Source organism: Betta splendens, chromosome 6 (assembly GCF_900634795.4).
Source record: "Betta splendens chromosome 6, fBetSpl5.4, whole genome shotgun sequence".
Lineage (NCBI taxonomy): Eukaryota > Metazoa > Chordata > Actinopteri > Anabantiformes > Osphronemidae > Betta > Betta splendens.
The window spans coordinates 11,619,541-11,634,250 of NC_040886.2; the positions used below are offsets into that span (position 1 = coordinate 11,619,541).

General features: G+C 50.3%; 1 protein-coding gene across 2 annotated transcripts in view; it reads right to left on the reverse strand.

Moving 5' to 3' along the window:
• Window positions 1–239: 239 nt before the first annotated feature.
• Window positions 240–14,710, reverse strand: part of sema4ba (sema domain, immunoglobulin domain (Ig), transmembrane domain (TM) and short cytoplasmic domain, (semaphorin) 4Ba) — a 29,993-nt gene continuing 15,522 nt past the window's right edge. For both annotated transcript variants that reach the window (XM_029154874.3, XM_029154873.3), the window contains exons 2-15: window positions 13,974–14,314; window positions 8,413–8,573; window positions 8,188–8,250; window positions 7,823–7,921; window positions 7,368–7,479; window positions 7,101–7,217; window positions 6,753–6,910; window positions 5,031–5,212; window positions 4,700–4,850; window positions 4,352–4,562; window positions 4,150–4,265; window positions 3,712–3,869; window positions 3,537–3,625; window positions 240–3,453 (exon numbers count right to left, since the gene is read on the reverse strand). In XM_029154874.3, coding sequence (XP_029010707.1) covers window positions 2,678–3,453; window positions 3,537–3,625; window positions 3,712–3,869; window positions 4,150–4,265; window positions 4,352–4,562; window positions 4,700–4,850; window positions 5,031–5,212; window positions 6,753–6,910; window positions 7,101–7,217; window positions 7,368–7,479; window positions 7,823–7,921; window positions 8,188–8,250; window positions 8,413–8,573; window positions 13,974–14,076 — 2,496 coding nt within the window. In that variant the 5' untranslated portion in view covers window positions 14,077–14,314 and the 3' untranslated portion in view covers window positions 240–2,677. The remainder of the gene's footprint in view (window positions 3,454–3,536; window positions 3,626–3,711; window positions 3,870–4,149; window positions 4,266–4,351; window positions 4,563–4,699; window positions 4,851–5,030; window positions 5,213–6,752; window positions 6,911–7,100; window positions 7,218–7,367; window positions 7,480–7,822; window positions 7,922–8,187; window positions 8,251–8,412; window positions 8,574–13,973; window positions 14,315–14,710) is intronic.

Here is a 14,710-nt window from a genome sequence, read left to right on the forward strand (position 1 = left end):
CATGTTAAAGCGCTCCAGCGCTATACTTTCGTCTGATTTTAGTCTACCCAATATTTCTGGGAATGAATTGTTTATCAATTGATCCGTAATTGATGGAGCACAAAATACAGAATCCTAAAACAGACTCAAGTACTGTATGTGATGCAGGTCTTGATGACGTTGATGATACTCATTTGGACGGTTCCGCCTTTTCTACATAAACGTTTCCAAACATAAAATAATAAGCCGTTCAAATAGAAAAAAGTATCCATTTGATCTTTATTTGAAAAATTAAAATAAAGTGCTTTTATGTACACAATACAAAAACAGTAGTGATGTATTATACAAAAAAATACAATTCACAATATTTTTTACATTGGCAGCTGAATTTACAAAACAATTTTACATTAAAAACCTTTTACTTACATGTTGACAAGAGTCCGAGCAACGTGTACTGTCACAAATAAAAGGCCTGACTATAGTGACTCAATACAACAATACTCTCACTGTGGCTCTAATAGGCTTAGGCATGTTCAGCACCTGCACACATTTTGCTAAATCACTGCCACATCATTTTTAATCTGCACTTGTGCAAATTTAACATTGTTTCGATGACAGCTACTTCACCAAAAGCTGCTGCTTGTTTGTTTTTAATAACAGTCTATGAGCGTGAATCTTTCATACTGTGCGACAGACTATAGTCGACCAGTCTTTTGAATTTATTTTCGCTGTGACATTTACGAGAAATGCGACATAATACTAATGCTTACAATCTATAATTCAATAGTTTAAAATCACCCAGTGGTTATTTATGTGCTACAGTTATAAAATAAACTTTAGTCCCTGACTTGAAGCCACTGTAACAAAAGTAAAAACAACTCATGAGCGCATACTGTACAACACTGATATTAAATTAAATGACATTTACTCACTGTTCTCACTCGTGTTTCTGAGCACGGCCGGTCCTGTCACACCTACAGTGTAGCGATTGACTCTACAGCCTGGTTAGGTATTGTCCCAAGAGGCACATCTCTTGATTATTGTTTCAGAAGGCATTATTTATTTCTCCCAAGGCAGATTTGTCAACAAATCCATAACCTGCATTTGTACTAAGGCTTTTCAACATCATGTGCAAATCCTATGCATTCAGTCGAGCAGTGTGCCTTCCTGCACTTTGATGGACTTTTAATTTGCGGGCCACATTACAACACTAGCGCCGAACTCAATGAAGACTTATTTGACAAGAGAAATGCTTTCAAGTTATTTCATATGGTGCACAATTCATCAGCGTCTGAACACACAGATGGGTCATGGAAACGGAAACGCACAACGCTTGGATGAGAATAGTTAAGTAGTTAAAGTTATTGCTCTGATGGTCGCCTTTTCAACCACATAAGCAAGCGGAGGGTATTTTCTTCTATTATTACTCACCATTTATTATGTTTATCAAAATCAAGGCTATATAGATGTGTGTTATCTAAATCTGATCATGAATAGGAGTAGTTTTTAAATAGCTTGTGTTATTTCACATTTAGAAAAGTGATTCATACCACAGGAGTTGAACAGTGAATGTGATGACGTCTCTCAAGTCAAAGAAACTTTTGGCCACGTAATGATGGATTTAATCGGTTTGTCAGATATTTGTCTCTCTAAAATTCATCAAAATGGCTAAAATCTCTTGCATACTAAGGTTGGTGGGATGAGAGTGTGTGTTTGCAGTGTCACTGATCTAAAGTAATTAACAGCGCCAACACCCTTGTGCTTACCGAACCGAGGTGAGGTTTCTCTGTGTTCGCCTCACTTCACATTATTTGCTTTGCATAGGATGCCTATCTGATGAAGCACAGCATGAGAATACCTGGAATGAGCTTTAATTCCCCTTCATCACATTTGTGTAAAGAAAGCCCCGTTAGTCCACAGAGACAAGTTTGTACCCACTAATAATATCAACACTTATACAAAAATATTTGTGAATATATTGTTTTTTTTTTTTGGTGTGTCGTTTTCACATCTTACAGCTGAGGCGATACCTTCTTTTCACTTTAAAATCTCTTTTTTTGATTGATCTCCTCAATCTCTACACAAGTCTCTGAATTGTTTCTGTATCCGTGTAACATGTGTCGGCGTAAACAGTGAGTGTAGTTGCATGAGTGCACGCAGGCTGTCTAAGAAGCTGCGACAGGAGGCGTCCCCCTCGTCTGCCGCCGCTGCGGTGGTGAGTGTTTGCTTTGCTACGGTACAGTGCGGTACATAGTGCATAGCCTCAGTGAACAGTAGGCTCTTATCTGATGACACAATGATAATAAAGCGGCAGACGCGCTGTCACCCGGTAGCCGGAGCGTGTTTGAGTATCGCTCTGCCTTCCAAAGCGTCGCCGGGGCAAATTATACGGCTGGGCGGAGAGGCGGTGCTCTGAAATCGCCGAATTACGGTTCCGGCGCCGCTTGTTACATTCCCGCAAGCGCCAAAAGGTCCGAAGGCAGAACGGGAACGCACTTGAGTAAAAAAGGGGGCGTGAGAGGGGAATGAAACGAGCACGGACCACCGGGACAAAACGGGAAAAAGGACAAAGTGCAAATCCGTGCATGAAGCGTCTCTCCGCATAAACACACCCCCCCCCCCCCCCCCTCGTATCGTCTGTCTCTGCAAGTACACGCTTTGCTTTGCCTCCACCTTAAGACAAGTCACTTCACGTGCCTCACACTATGGAGTCCTTAATCTCGGGGCCCAGTCTGACGCGGGGACGCGGGCACGTCGGGGATATTTCCACGCGGCTCTCCTTCAAGTTCAGGGGCCTCTTCTCCGACTCGGAGGAGCCCCTGCTGTTGTCCGGCGACGAGCACTCGTGGGGCGGCGTGCTGCAGATGTAGTTGTCGTTCAGGGACTGGTAGCCCTTGTGGTCGGACGCCGACGGCGGCGCGGCGGCGCCGTTGACCGGCAGGTTCTCGGCGAGAGGTTTCGCCGCCGCCCTGGGCTTCCTCTGCTGCATGTTGGCGCACTCGCCTTCCTTCAGCATGGACTTCATGTGGCCGCGGTGCCTGTAGATGACGAAGAGCGAGAAGACCACCAGGGAGGACACCAGGAGGGCGCACACCACGATCAGCTCGTTCCAGTACGTCTTGGTGTTGACCTGCGGCGAGCGCGCCTCCCCCGGCAGGATGATGATCTCCTCCCGGGGGACCTGCGGCGTGCGGGAGTGGCCCGTCAGCGTGGTGCTCTCGTGCCCGGCCTCGCCGCGCACGCAGTAGTTGGCCAGCAGCTGCCGGAAGCCCTCCTCCACCGACCAGCACTCGTAGCCCTGCTGCCTGCCGGCCTGGGCCACCACCACCAGCCCCCCCTCCGGGCCGGGGTAGTGGAAGTGGCCCGCGCTGCCGCTGAACACCCACCTCCTCTCCGCCAGGTTGGAGCGCAGCTTGCAGGGCAGCACCTTGAACGTGTTGGCTGGAATAACAATCGCCTGGCACGAAGACGTTCCTGTGGAGAGGAAAACGGACGTCGCTGATTTAATGTAAGGTTTTAATCATTAACGTCAACGGTCTGGAGAGGAGCGCGCTTACGGGTGAGATGAGTTTTAGGGGACCTTGGACTCGGCTGTGTCTTGTTACAAACAGACGTGTCCGCTTCGTCCACGTCTTGGTGCAAGGCACTGCAAACACAGGTTGAATCACACAGCGTGCCTTTGGAACAGCAGGCGTTCGTCTTACAGTGCTCGGAGCCTCGCGGGGGCTGTACCTCCGGGTAGAAGCGCGCCTGGCGTCCACGCACCGCCTCCCGTCCCACGCGCAGTACGGGTCCCTGGAGAGCACGCACTCCCCGCAGCTCTGGTAGTTGGTGCAGTTGGCCACCGGGACCTCCACCAGCTCAGAGAAGGAGGAGACGTAAAGCCGACCCTGTGAAGGAGAGGGGCCAAAGCGGGCGTCCCACATACAGTTAGTGCCTTACTATTTTCATCCACGCTGTTGCTTGGCTGACCCTGCTCTACATACGACGCACTCTGCGCATTCCAGTTGGAAAGGAAGTGCTTTCTAATAAAACGCCGGCATCCAGTTCCAGCTGGTGAAACCACATTTGCTCACAGATGCCCTGAGAGAAAGACTCTTCACGGCTCACGGAGGAACTGAGCTGTCAATAAACGCATTTACTGAGGCCTCTACCGCGTTCACACCGTACCTTTTCCGTGTCCAGCTCCATGTGCTGCACCGGCTGGGAATCACGGAACAGCACCATCTCCTCGATGATGTGCATCTTGTTGTTGACGTTAGTGGCTTTATGAAGCCTTCCGTCGTCTGGACGAGAGACAGAGGCAGACTTTAGCCCCAGCTCGTTGTGAACGGTGCTCCCGAAGGACGCTGGTTGTGTGATGGCACCTCACCTGTCCCGATGAACAGCACGTTATAGGCCCCGCGCCCGGCCTGGACCCGGTCCACGGCGATCTGCGTGTAGCGCACGTTGCGCTTCAGCAGGAGAGGCTGGCTCCGGATCACCGAGTCCATCAGGAAGTGGTCTTTGAGGAAGTTCAGCACCTTGTCCGGCATGTGCAGCGAGGAGGTGATGCTCTGCTCCCGCGCCGCGTTGGTGATGCACTGTGAAACCAACAGCGAAACGGGCGCCGGTTTACCCAAATGCGGCTGAACGCGGCAGGTGCCCGCTCATCTCTGATCACCAGAAACTGGTGTAGTGACAACGCGAGTGCGCTGCTTGTCCAGGAGAGGGCGCTCACCGCTCCAGGCCGAGGCTCTGGCACCGGATGGTTGTACGTGTACCACTGCTGCGTCTCCCGGTTCACTTCTCTGTATCGCCCGTTGAACGCTTTGTCCACCTGGTCCATGGTGAAGGAACACACTGCAGAGCTTCCCGAAGCCCCCTTGTACCTAAAAGGCACAAACATGCATCTTTTTTTAACACATTTAACTCTTTTGACCTTGTTGAAAGGTGCCTAATACTTTATTATTTAATTCTCCAGTATTATAAACATACTGTATATATTTCCTTACTATACTTTTGATTCCTGAAGGCATCAGTACATTTAATGGGTGAAGACCGAGACTCACCACTGGGATGTGAAGACTCCATAAAACACGGTGTTCCTCCAGTCCGTGGAGCTGGGGGTCAGCACAAACATGTCCTGGATGATGTTGAAAGGAAAGCCGTCATCGGGCAAGGAGCACAGGAGCTGGGCTTTCAGGAAGGTGGTCCATTTCTTCTGCAGCACCCGCTCGCCTCCCATGTCACCCTGCAACACAGAGCAGGAGCGTTTGACCGGCACCGGCCTGCTAAAATACAGACACAGACACGCCCTGAGGCAGCTTTGAGGTCAGAGTCATATCCTGTACGATATCACAACTAGTTAAAAGTAAAACCACACTGGCTTTGAGAAGGGCAAACGCTTTAACACCACGAAGAAAGGGCAGCATCACTCGCATCATCCCTCCCTCACTGACGGCACCGCTGTGATTCAGCGCCTTTGGCACCAGCCTTCAAAGCCACGCGAGTGGCATGGGACCTCCTTGACATGCTGATTAATTTGGCTACGCATGTTTTACAACTGGGTATCTGAGCAAATTGGAGAGAAAATACGTGTTGAAACGACAGGGTGGGAGTGAATTACAGCATGTGATGTGTGACTGTAAAACAGAGCGGATCTCAGGGAGCTACAGGACGATGACGCAGGACGCTTTTGACCAGGATTGGGGTATTGTTATTTTAGAAGACGACACATGTATTCTTAACTGTTATACGTCTAAAGGCCACACTCATGACGTGCAGTAATGACCTCTTCCTGGGAAACAAGTGGAAACGGGGACATGCTCTTGTTTTGTTTGTTTCGAGCAAAACCTCTGCTCTCTCATTCCACATTTAGTCTCAATGAAGTGGAGCCTGTATACGAAACGCCTCAACAAACACAAGAATGGATTACAGTCAACACGCTGAGGCAATAAACAGACCGTATGTAAACAGGAACACTTAGCATCACTTATAGGATTTCACACGATGATCTTCTTTTTGATTTTACTCTCACATATTATTTTAGTTTGATATTTTAATGGGAATTTCCCCAGTGCTAATGCGCCATGAGTCACTACCTTATGAGGAACATGTGACATGAGTCAACACTTACATAAATATATATCTTTGAGTTGTATGGAAAAAAATGAGTGGATAAGTGGATAAAGGTTTTCAAAATAAAAGCCGGTGGGCGGTGACTCTCCGCAGCAGGTTTGTGATTCACAGCTGGGCCTCGAACGCAACCGCCTCGGGCCTCATAGCTGACGCACGCGCTGGGCTGCATCAGGTGGTGTGCTGCCTTTCAATGACATCACAGTGACTATCGGGATTCACACCTGGAGACAGATTACATCTGAAACCACGCCATCAGCGATGAGTAAAGAAATGTGGAAAGGAATGAGCTGGCAGTTGTAATTCACTCCGGTCTTGTTCTACACGCAACAGTTTGATGCGAGGAATTAACTTGATGTTAATTATGTTTGCATAACTGAAGGAACGCAAAAGAATGCGAGCGAACACTGCGAGGTCTGGGTTTTAGTTTGGCCTGGACTATTTCAGGATCTGGGGCTGTAATCTTAAGTCGCTTTTAAGTAGCCTACTCAGTCCTGACCGAACACAAATATTTGTCGGCGCTCGATAAGAGTCGAGGGAGGACGGGATCCGCAGGGAAAGAACGAGCGCGTCGAGCACGCGGGAGGGGCGGCGGCTCCCAGCGTACGTCACTGCCCAGAGCCCGCGTGACGCACAGCGCCGTCAGCGCCACTCACCTTACACACGCGGGCGATGCGCGACACCACGGTGTTGTCGAAGAAATCAAACTCCGTCCCCGCTTCGCTGAAGAAGAAGTAGACCTTATCGTCGTCGCCCACCGCGTTGCCCTCGGGCAGGCTCTCCCGGATGTAGGCGGAACCCACAAAGGCCGGTTCTGGGGAGCACGAACAGGGCTGTCAGCCTGCGGCGCCGCATACGCAACTCAATGCAAAGTCCGGTTACGGCAGCGAAACGCCCTGATGAGCTGCAGCTACAGCTTCTCATCCAGCGTGTGACGCTTGAGGAGCTCATTTACTGTATCTTCCACAGGATGTGATGTTACATGAAGATGCCGCATACTGTACCTTGAAGCCAGTTGAGTGAGTTTTCCGTTTTCAGAGAGGTTCCTTGGCTCAGGCTTTTATAGATGATGGGTTCGTTTCCTTGGAAGTTGCTGACGGTCCCGGCGTACAGCTCTCCATCTGCAACGCACAGAGGACGACCAGCGTGATCGCAGGGTTTAGCGCAGGGGAACGAGGGTCAGCCGGTGATAAAACCCACAGGTCCGACTCCTTATCAGCCGCTCTCAGCTTGTTTTACCCATTCCCACAGAGGCTGCTGTGGAGACCTACCCGCCATGATGGCCGTGGACTTGTACTCGGGGTTGAAGGGGCAGCGGCTCCGTCCGTCCTCCGTGACAACCTCACCGCTGTCGCTCCTGACCAGGGAGAAATCTGCAGTGTTCTGGGGAAAACACACCACACTTCAGAGGGAGAAGCTGAAGCGCAGATAAACATCCCTGTTATGTTTAGGTACTGCTTCGAGAGATTCAGAGAAAAGGAGGCTGAAAACTGGATCGATTTTGTGCAACCTGATTATATACATGAAATATTTTCATCCATTTCCCTTCAGCGCAAGAGATAATAAAATAATGCACATGCATTCTTTTTCGCCGGGTCTCGAACAGGCGGCTAAGTGGGCAGAGAGGCAGGAAGCCGCATGCATCAGGTCTGAGGTCGTTTCCTTCATACGAGGCCGGCATCATCCCTTGCTAGGTTTTGAGGTTCATACTGTATGAAGTACTTACTATGAAAGCGCAGATGGGGCTGAAGGCATACGTTCCACACGCGTACAGGTGGGTGCTGTTCATGCGCAGCAGAATCTTGACATAGTTGAAGCAATCCGTCTGATTAGGAAACAGAAGAAGTCATTCCATCCATTAAATGTTTGTTGTTATGCGATTTCAAGATTAAACCAGAGGGCCTGCGTTGAAGAGCGTATGATATAAATCTAAACTCCTCCTTTCCTGATGCCTTTACATTCGGGAGGAACAGGCCGACAAAAACAAGGGCTGCAACAAAGAAGGAGCGCGTCTGAGGGTTCCGCCTTGGGTCAGTCAGAGACACGCGGCTCCAGCTCGGCTCCTGGAAATCCTCCCCAGCAAAGACTCACCTGCGGGTTCTTGCCTTTGAAACTGCACTCGTCTCTCTTGGTCTTCGGCGTCTTCCACGTGAGCTGCGAGAGAGAGGCACCAAAGTCAGCCTCCAATTCCCGTCGCACGTCTGGGACCGCGCTGCATTTGCAGCCGCAGCCACGCTCTGCATCTGGAATCCTATTAGATTCCCATTTAAATAGCTCTGTACTGTATTTGTTGCTGCAGCTTACGCCGACTCTTACATGTCTCTGTAGCTCGGCTGCGCTGATATCAGAGAGGTTGAGCGCAAAGAGATTCTCCCGAGCGCCAACATACAGCCTGTTATCTTCTTTGCTGAGGAGAATAGAGGTGTAGTTGAAGACGCCGCTGGTGGAGAAACTCCTGGTTGTCCTTTCCTTGGCATCTGCAATCAGAGAAACCAGGAGCTCATGGAAACGTATATATCATGTAGGAACGTTCTCTATTATTGTTTATCTCAATAATAAAACCGCACGTGCACAGTAAATGTGCGTCAGCCGGTTTGAAGGACTGGCTGATGAACCTTTTATTTACTGTGGTTTTAACAACCAATAGAAGCAGGTAGTGTGTAATTTACTGCACTAACCGCCAATCAAGCGCTAAAAAAATGCTCCACAAACGTTTCTTCAGCCGCGCTAATAGTTAATGGCCGCTGCCAGCAGAGGGAGCGGCCTGACCGGGAGGAATCCCATAAAATATCACTTATATTACTTTCTAGTGGAGAATCCCAGACACAGCATCTTTGCATGGATTAAACCCACATATGCTGGTGGTAATAATTACAGTCGGGGCTCGTCCCGGTGTGAAGCAGATCCAGTCCAGGGAGAGGAAGGTGTCATTACGTCCTCTCATAATAAGCACAGTATGTCTGTACCCTGCAGTACATGCGACCCGATATAACCTCACATCAGTGGGCAGGTACACAAGCTGAGAGACTTCCTCTCCTTTGGGGAAGCTGCATGTTAATAGCAGTCCATCACCACGGCAACAGAGAGCCATACTGTAGTTAAATCTGTCTATAAAACCACAAGGGGCTCGGTTGTGCATACTGTACAGGGACCCAGTGGGGCCGTTGTTAGGATAAAATCACTGCTTCTCAGTGGTGGTACCAGTTTACCCCCCCCCCCCCCCCCCCCCCATCAGGGTCTAGGGTAAATCTGACTCTGATTTACTGAGATGGAGGTAAATGCCACAGCCGAAGCCAAAATAAAAGCCTGGAGGATGATGTCTGCACAATTCGCCCCTGGAGTCAGATCGTCTCTCTCAGGAGGGTTTGCATCATCGTAGCAACAGCTGATTACCTTACGGAGTAGGTAATTGTGGAATGCAGTTTTTTTTACACCATGTTCTGTGTTTAAGAGCAGCTTCTTGAAGCTGGTCGGCCTTAAAACCATGTTGTTCTAACCGATCCCAACACAAACAGTTACTGTAGCAGCGAGCGCCGCAGCATGTGTTTGATGTTATTCACTGGCCGTTTAAGAGGCAGCTATTCCCTGCAGGACATCCCACAATCCCGGGACCACAAAAACCAGGCTAGAATAACTCCTGGAGGTCAAACACGGTGCAGCGTGTTTCCCCCTTAAAGTCCAGCTCGCCGGCTAACGGCTGCTTCCCGCTTGAACCCGTCCCGCCCTCCCCTCCGCGTTCCGCCACAGCCGTCTGAAGAAACCCCATCATTGTTCCGTGTCTGTCTGAGGCTGATTCCTGAGGGGTCATCCCATGACAATGCAGCCCCAGAGCCGCTGCGGCGAGCAGCAGGAAGACGGGAACGGATAAGTGGGTTCAGAGGGAGGCTTTAAACGCTGAGGAGCAGCCACAGATGGTGTCGGAGCCAAGTGGACCTGGCTTAGTGTTCATCTGGAGCAGGAATAGATGTGTAAGACTTGACTGTGTTAGAGAGATGCAACTTTGATCCACCATTAATTAGTCTAGAAGAGCTCCAGATAGATGTGATGGCAGAACAATGGCACTTTTTACAACTGGGGACCGACAAGCAAACGTCTGGGGCTGAAGGGCACCCGGCACCTCGTCGGACCAGCGTTCACCGTCCTGCGAGTGCGAGAGCCGCTTCGTCTGCTTCACAGCACTTCATCCGTGACCCTTTAAAGAAGTGCGTGAACAGAGCGCTCGGTGCCGGAGCCTCTGGCAGCTGTAAGCAATATGAGAACACTGCCATTATTATGTAATTAAAAGTAATTTCTGCAAATGACACTGCTAAATGGACTGAAATACTCGCCCAGACTGACTTGCTAATCTATTTAGAGAGGGAATTAATTTTACTGGGCTTGGAGGAATTCGTCTTTCCTGATGGGTCTGTGTCACAAAAAAAGAGTAGAATAGATAATTAAAAGTGTGGAACATCCCCTGTGGAGGGGAACCGTGGACTAATCTGCCCTTTAGTGACAGAGATCTAAGCGCCGTCTTTTGTAACAGGCTGATTCTATCGGCGCAGTCGCTCACGAGGCCGCTGCCTTTATCAGCGCTCGCAGCTGTACGTTCCGAAGATCAGACGGTCACGTACCGTTTTTGTTTTTCCGCGAGAATGTCCTGCGCAGGCAGTCGCAGACGGACTCTGCGGCGTCGGCGGACGCGCGGCTGCTGAGGCGGCGTCGACGAAGCTCATCGTCAAAATGCGGCTTTTCTTTTAGCGACGGCAGCCATTTGTTTAATTTGACTTTGCAGATTCAACCCCTTGATCGCTGGAAGCGCTGCAGCTCATTCCCTTTCACGATCACAGACCCAACAAGCTTAAGAATCCACTCAGGCACAGGCGGCGGTTACAAATCTCTGCACTTTCTCAGTATCTTCTGCGCTTGTTCAAGGACTTTGCCGGCGATAGAACGGGCGAAACCTCGTAAATCCACCTGCTTTGAGGAGACGTGATTAAGACCCTCTGCTGGGAGTGAAGCAATAGGTGACAGGGAGAATCTGGGCCCGTGTCAAAGTCGCACCGCGGCCCCCTGCTGCTGTCCCATTGTCCGCTGACGTCCAAACAGAAAACAGGCCGCGCTGGAGCACTGAGTGAATTATTCCTGGTGATTTTAAAGCAGCGTGTAAGAACTGCTGCTGTGTGGGTACATGTGGCTGTGAGAGAATTTCCGAAAGCATCTGGGAAGTATTGAGACAACAGGTCAAGATGGGAGATTCACCAGGAGCTTCATTAGACCAGCTGTGAGCCTGCTGTGATCACTGGTGAGTGAGTGGTCGTGCGGCTGCAGGATATTGCCTCTGCCGATGTTAAGATTGGAGCACAGCCTCAGGAAGCTGCAAACATATAGATGTGTGAATGCTGCAAATGGGCTTTACGGGAAACTGTTGGGTGTAGCGATAAAGCATGTGCATTACGTGTTAACACAGCGGGCAGGAGCAATAACAGGCGATTTGCAGGGGGATGGAAACAAATGAGTCTGGAAGCGTTTAAGCAAAGCACTCGGCCCATGTGCTGTGTCTATTAAAGCTGCAGCACTTCACCTCCAACGGATGCTTTTCCCATGGAAATTGATGATGGGGCAATCTGTTCGCCGGGGAGGAACAAAGGGTGACCCCAGGTTAACCACAATAATGTCAACCAGCTGCCGGGTTATCGGGAACTCGCCGTGACCCCTCCCTCCATTTGTACACGTCTGGAGCGGCGAGGCTGCGCACGAGGTCGCGACACGGCGAGTCTACAGTGTGCTGTGTGTTTACAGTAGCCGCTGAGCAGAGCGAATGAGGCCGCTGTTACAGGGTCTGCTGACTTTGAGTTATGGCCTCCTCCTCCGTGGATCGGCCACAGCAGGTGTCATAAAGATTAGCAATAGCAGCATCGATGACAGAAACTATAAAGAAAGACACCGGTCAAGGTTCTGATAGGAACCTTTAAATAACATGGTGGACTTTCATATGCAATAAGGAAGCTGTTCAGCACCAGTGCCGCATTCAAAAGCTGCCGCTGTCATTTTGAATTAGCCCAGAGGGGCTGATTCAGCTCGTCGCGAACACAACACGCGCGTAATTAAAAGCGCTTTACTCCCACTGTGGCAGCGGACATGAAGAGGAAAAGTGCCCACACGCGCGATGGCTAACAGGGTGCGGAACGTGTCCACGGGAGGAGCCCGGCTGCTTAAACGGCTTATAGGTGTGTCTTCAGTCAGTTCTGCGCCGTCTGCGTTACGCCCTGCAACAAAGGCAGACGCAGGATCTAGTCCCCGAACCCGTGATCCGACCCGATGGGCGCATAATGAGAACCAGACGAGCCTTCGCACCATAACACATACAAGTCCCCATTCATTACGCTCTTCATTGAGGATATCAAAGGATATAAAGCAGCAGCGAGGGAAAGGGAGAGGTCGGGCTGCAAACTTGTTGGACGAGAAGCAGCCCGGCCGGGTTCTATCCGCCCACGGCGCCGAGGTCAAAGCTAACCGGCGGCCAGATGGGACGGGAAAGGACCGGAACCCATCATGAGGCCGGGCGGTTTCTGCCGTATCGAGTGGAGGTCCCCGAGGCCCGCAGCTTTGCATTCTGCTTTGATACCGCAAACACAATGTGACAAAGCCTCTCAGCAGGCGGGAGGCTGGTAAATGTCAGCGTTGCAGAACCAGCGCCACCGCTTCCGTCAGTCGGGCTATCGGCCTGGAGAGAGCGGCTGTTCTCCACGAGCCACAGTTTGAATCCTGAAATGAACAGCGGCGTATTTAGCTGCAGAAGCCGACTAATGCATTTATAGTTTATAGAACCCCTGAAGCAACTGCTTGTCATGTGAGGGGCGCCGTAAGCACCCGTGTTGTTAAATCTGTACTGTTTCAGCACAGTCCCTTAGTAGTAATGGAGTCCAGGCCGCACGCCCCCGAAATCACATCTTTGCACCGGAACGCAGAGAACTGTGGCGCGCCGTTCGCCGGGTGATTGACGACGCGGGTTGTTGTGAAACCCTCCTGAAGCTGTGGGCTGTGTTGAGGCCGGCCGGGGAGGGAGATTACAGTACCTGCCCGTGGCCCAATATGTGGGAGGACGCGGTGCAGGCTCAGACAGGCAGCGGGGCTGACCTTCCTACAAACCTACCTGCCTCGGAGTTGGCCACATGCTGGAAACTGTCTCCGTGTCAGCGGCGAAGGACTGAGCGCGTTCCATCAACACCAGCTCCTCTGGCATTAAGACTCTAATGACGCCTGAACTCGAACCAGTAAGCGGAGTCAAGCCGCTGGAAGCCCGCATTGATCCGGTAATCCCTTATTTGGGTTCGTTTTCCAGGGACATATTGAGACACAATGAACTTTCAAATCCAACGTGTCATTTCAAATGCGTCGGCACCAGGTTTGAGCGATGACATCACTAATCGCTCCTGTGGCACTATGTGGAAAACAGAGGCTAAAGCACATCAGTTATACCTCCACACAGGCAGGATCATGCGACGTTCTGCAAGCAAAGTATCACCGATTATATAAGAGCAATAACTCAAGGTGACTGTAGGACTAAGTCAAGTCTCAGTAACCAACTCCTTTAACTCTAGCTGGAATTTCACAAAGAGAGCTGTTTGTGAGACAAACACACACTCGATACTCTTTTAACCAAGATCTAGCAAACATTAAGCTATTTGGAATAGCAGCTGCTGATGCTGTGAGCGTCCGCCTCCACTACGACGCAGAGCAACAAGCTGCTGTTAATGCAAACAGATGCCACAAAGCCCAGAACCGGCCCAAGGAGGACCAGCGCTCGTCTCCTCTATTTACCAAGGCAATTAGTTTTATATACTCGTCATATACGGTAATGATTACTGCGTGGAGAAAAGCCTGGTCAGACTTACTGTACGTGAAGCTGAGGCGTGGAGTGACATCATTATCCATGAGGGCTGTGTGAAAGCAGCCAAGGAGCAGGACGGCGTAGGCCGCGAGCCACAGCCGAGCCATGCTTACTGTCCACACGGCCCCTCGGAACCAGGAGCCCACCTGCAGTGTTCGCTTCTCAGGGTTTTGGCGACTGCATGGAGACCGTCTTCTTCGGTTCCGGGCGCTTTGAATAAAAGGCCTTTGCGAGAACTTTGGACGCTCCTCTGGAATGATGCTTCCTCACAAGGATCGACCTGCGACCTCACGACCCTCGAAGGCCTATAGGAATCTGCCGTCGCTCAAATTTGATATTGCAGATCTGTGAAGATGCAACAAACAGTAATTATTAATAACACGCTGTGTTTTTATCATAGTTTTCTTGACTTGTTACACATTGTGTGGCACCACTTTGTGTTTCTGCTTAGAGGGAAAATAATAAAGGCGTGTTGCTGTGGAGATCATTAGCAGAATGCTACGTGAACCATCTTTGCTCCAGCACGTTTGTGTGTGCAGAGTGCTCAGGTCACGTTAATCTGTCAGCTACTGACAAACAAGCGTCCTCTCTACTGTAATCTCACATCTGAACTCCATGTACCTACTGTACTGTACACTGCGAAGGAAAACAAAGTTCGAGGCTGCTTGGAAATCGCTGGTTAATCTCAAAAACAATGGAAAGGTGTGACGCCCTCTGCTCGTATTTCAGGACTTGGGCTGT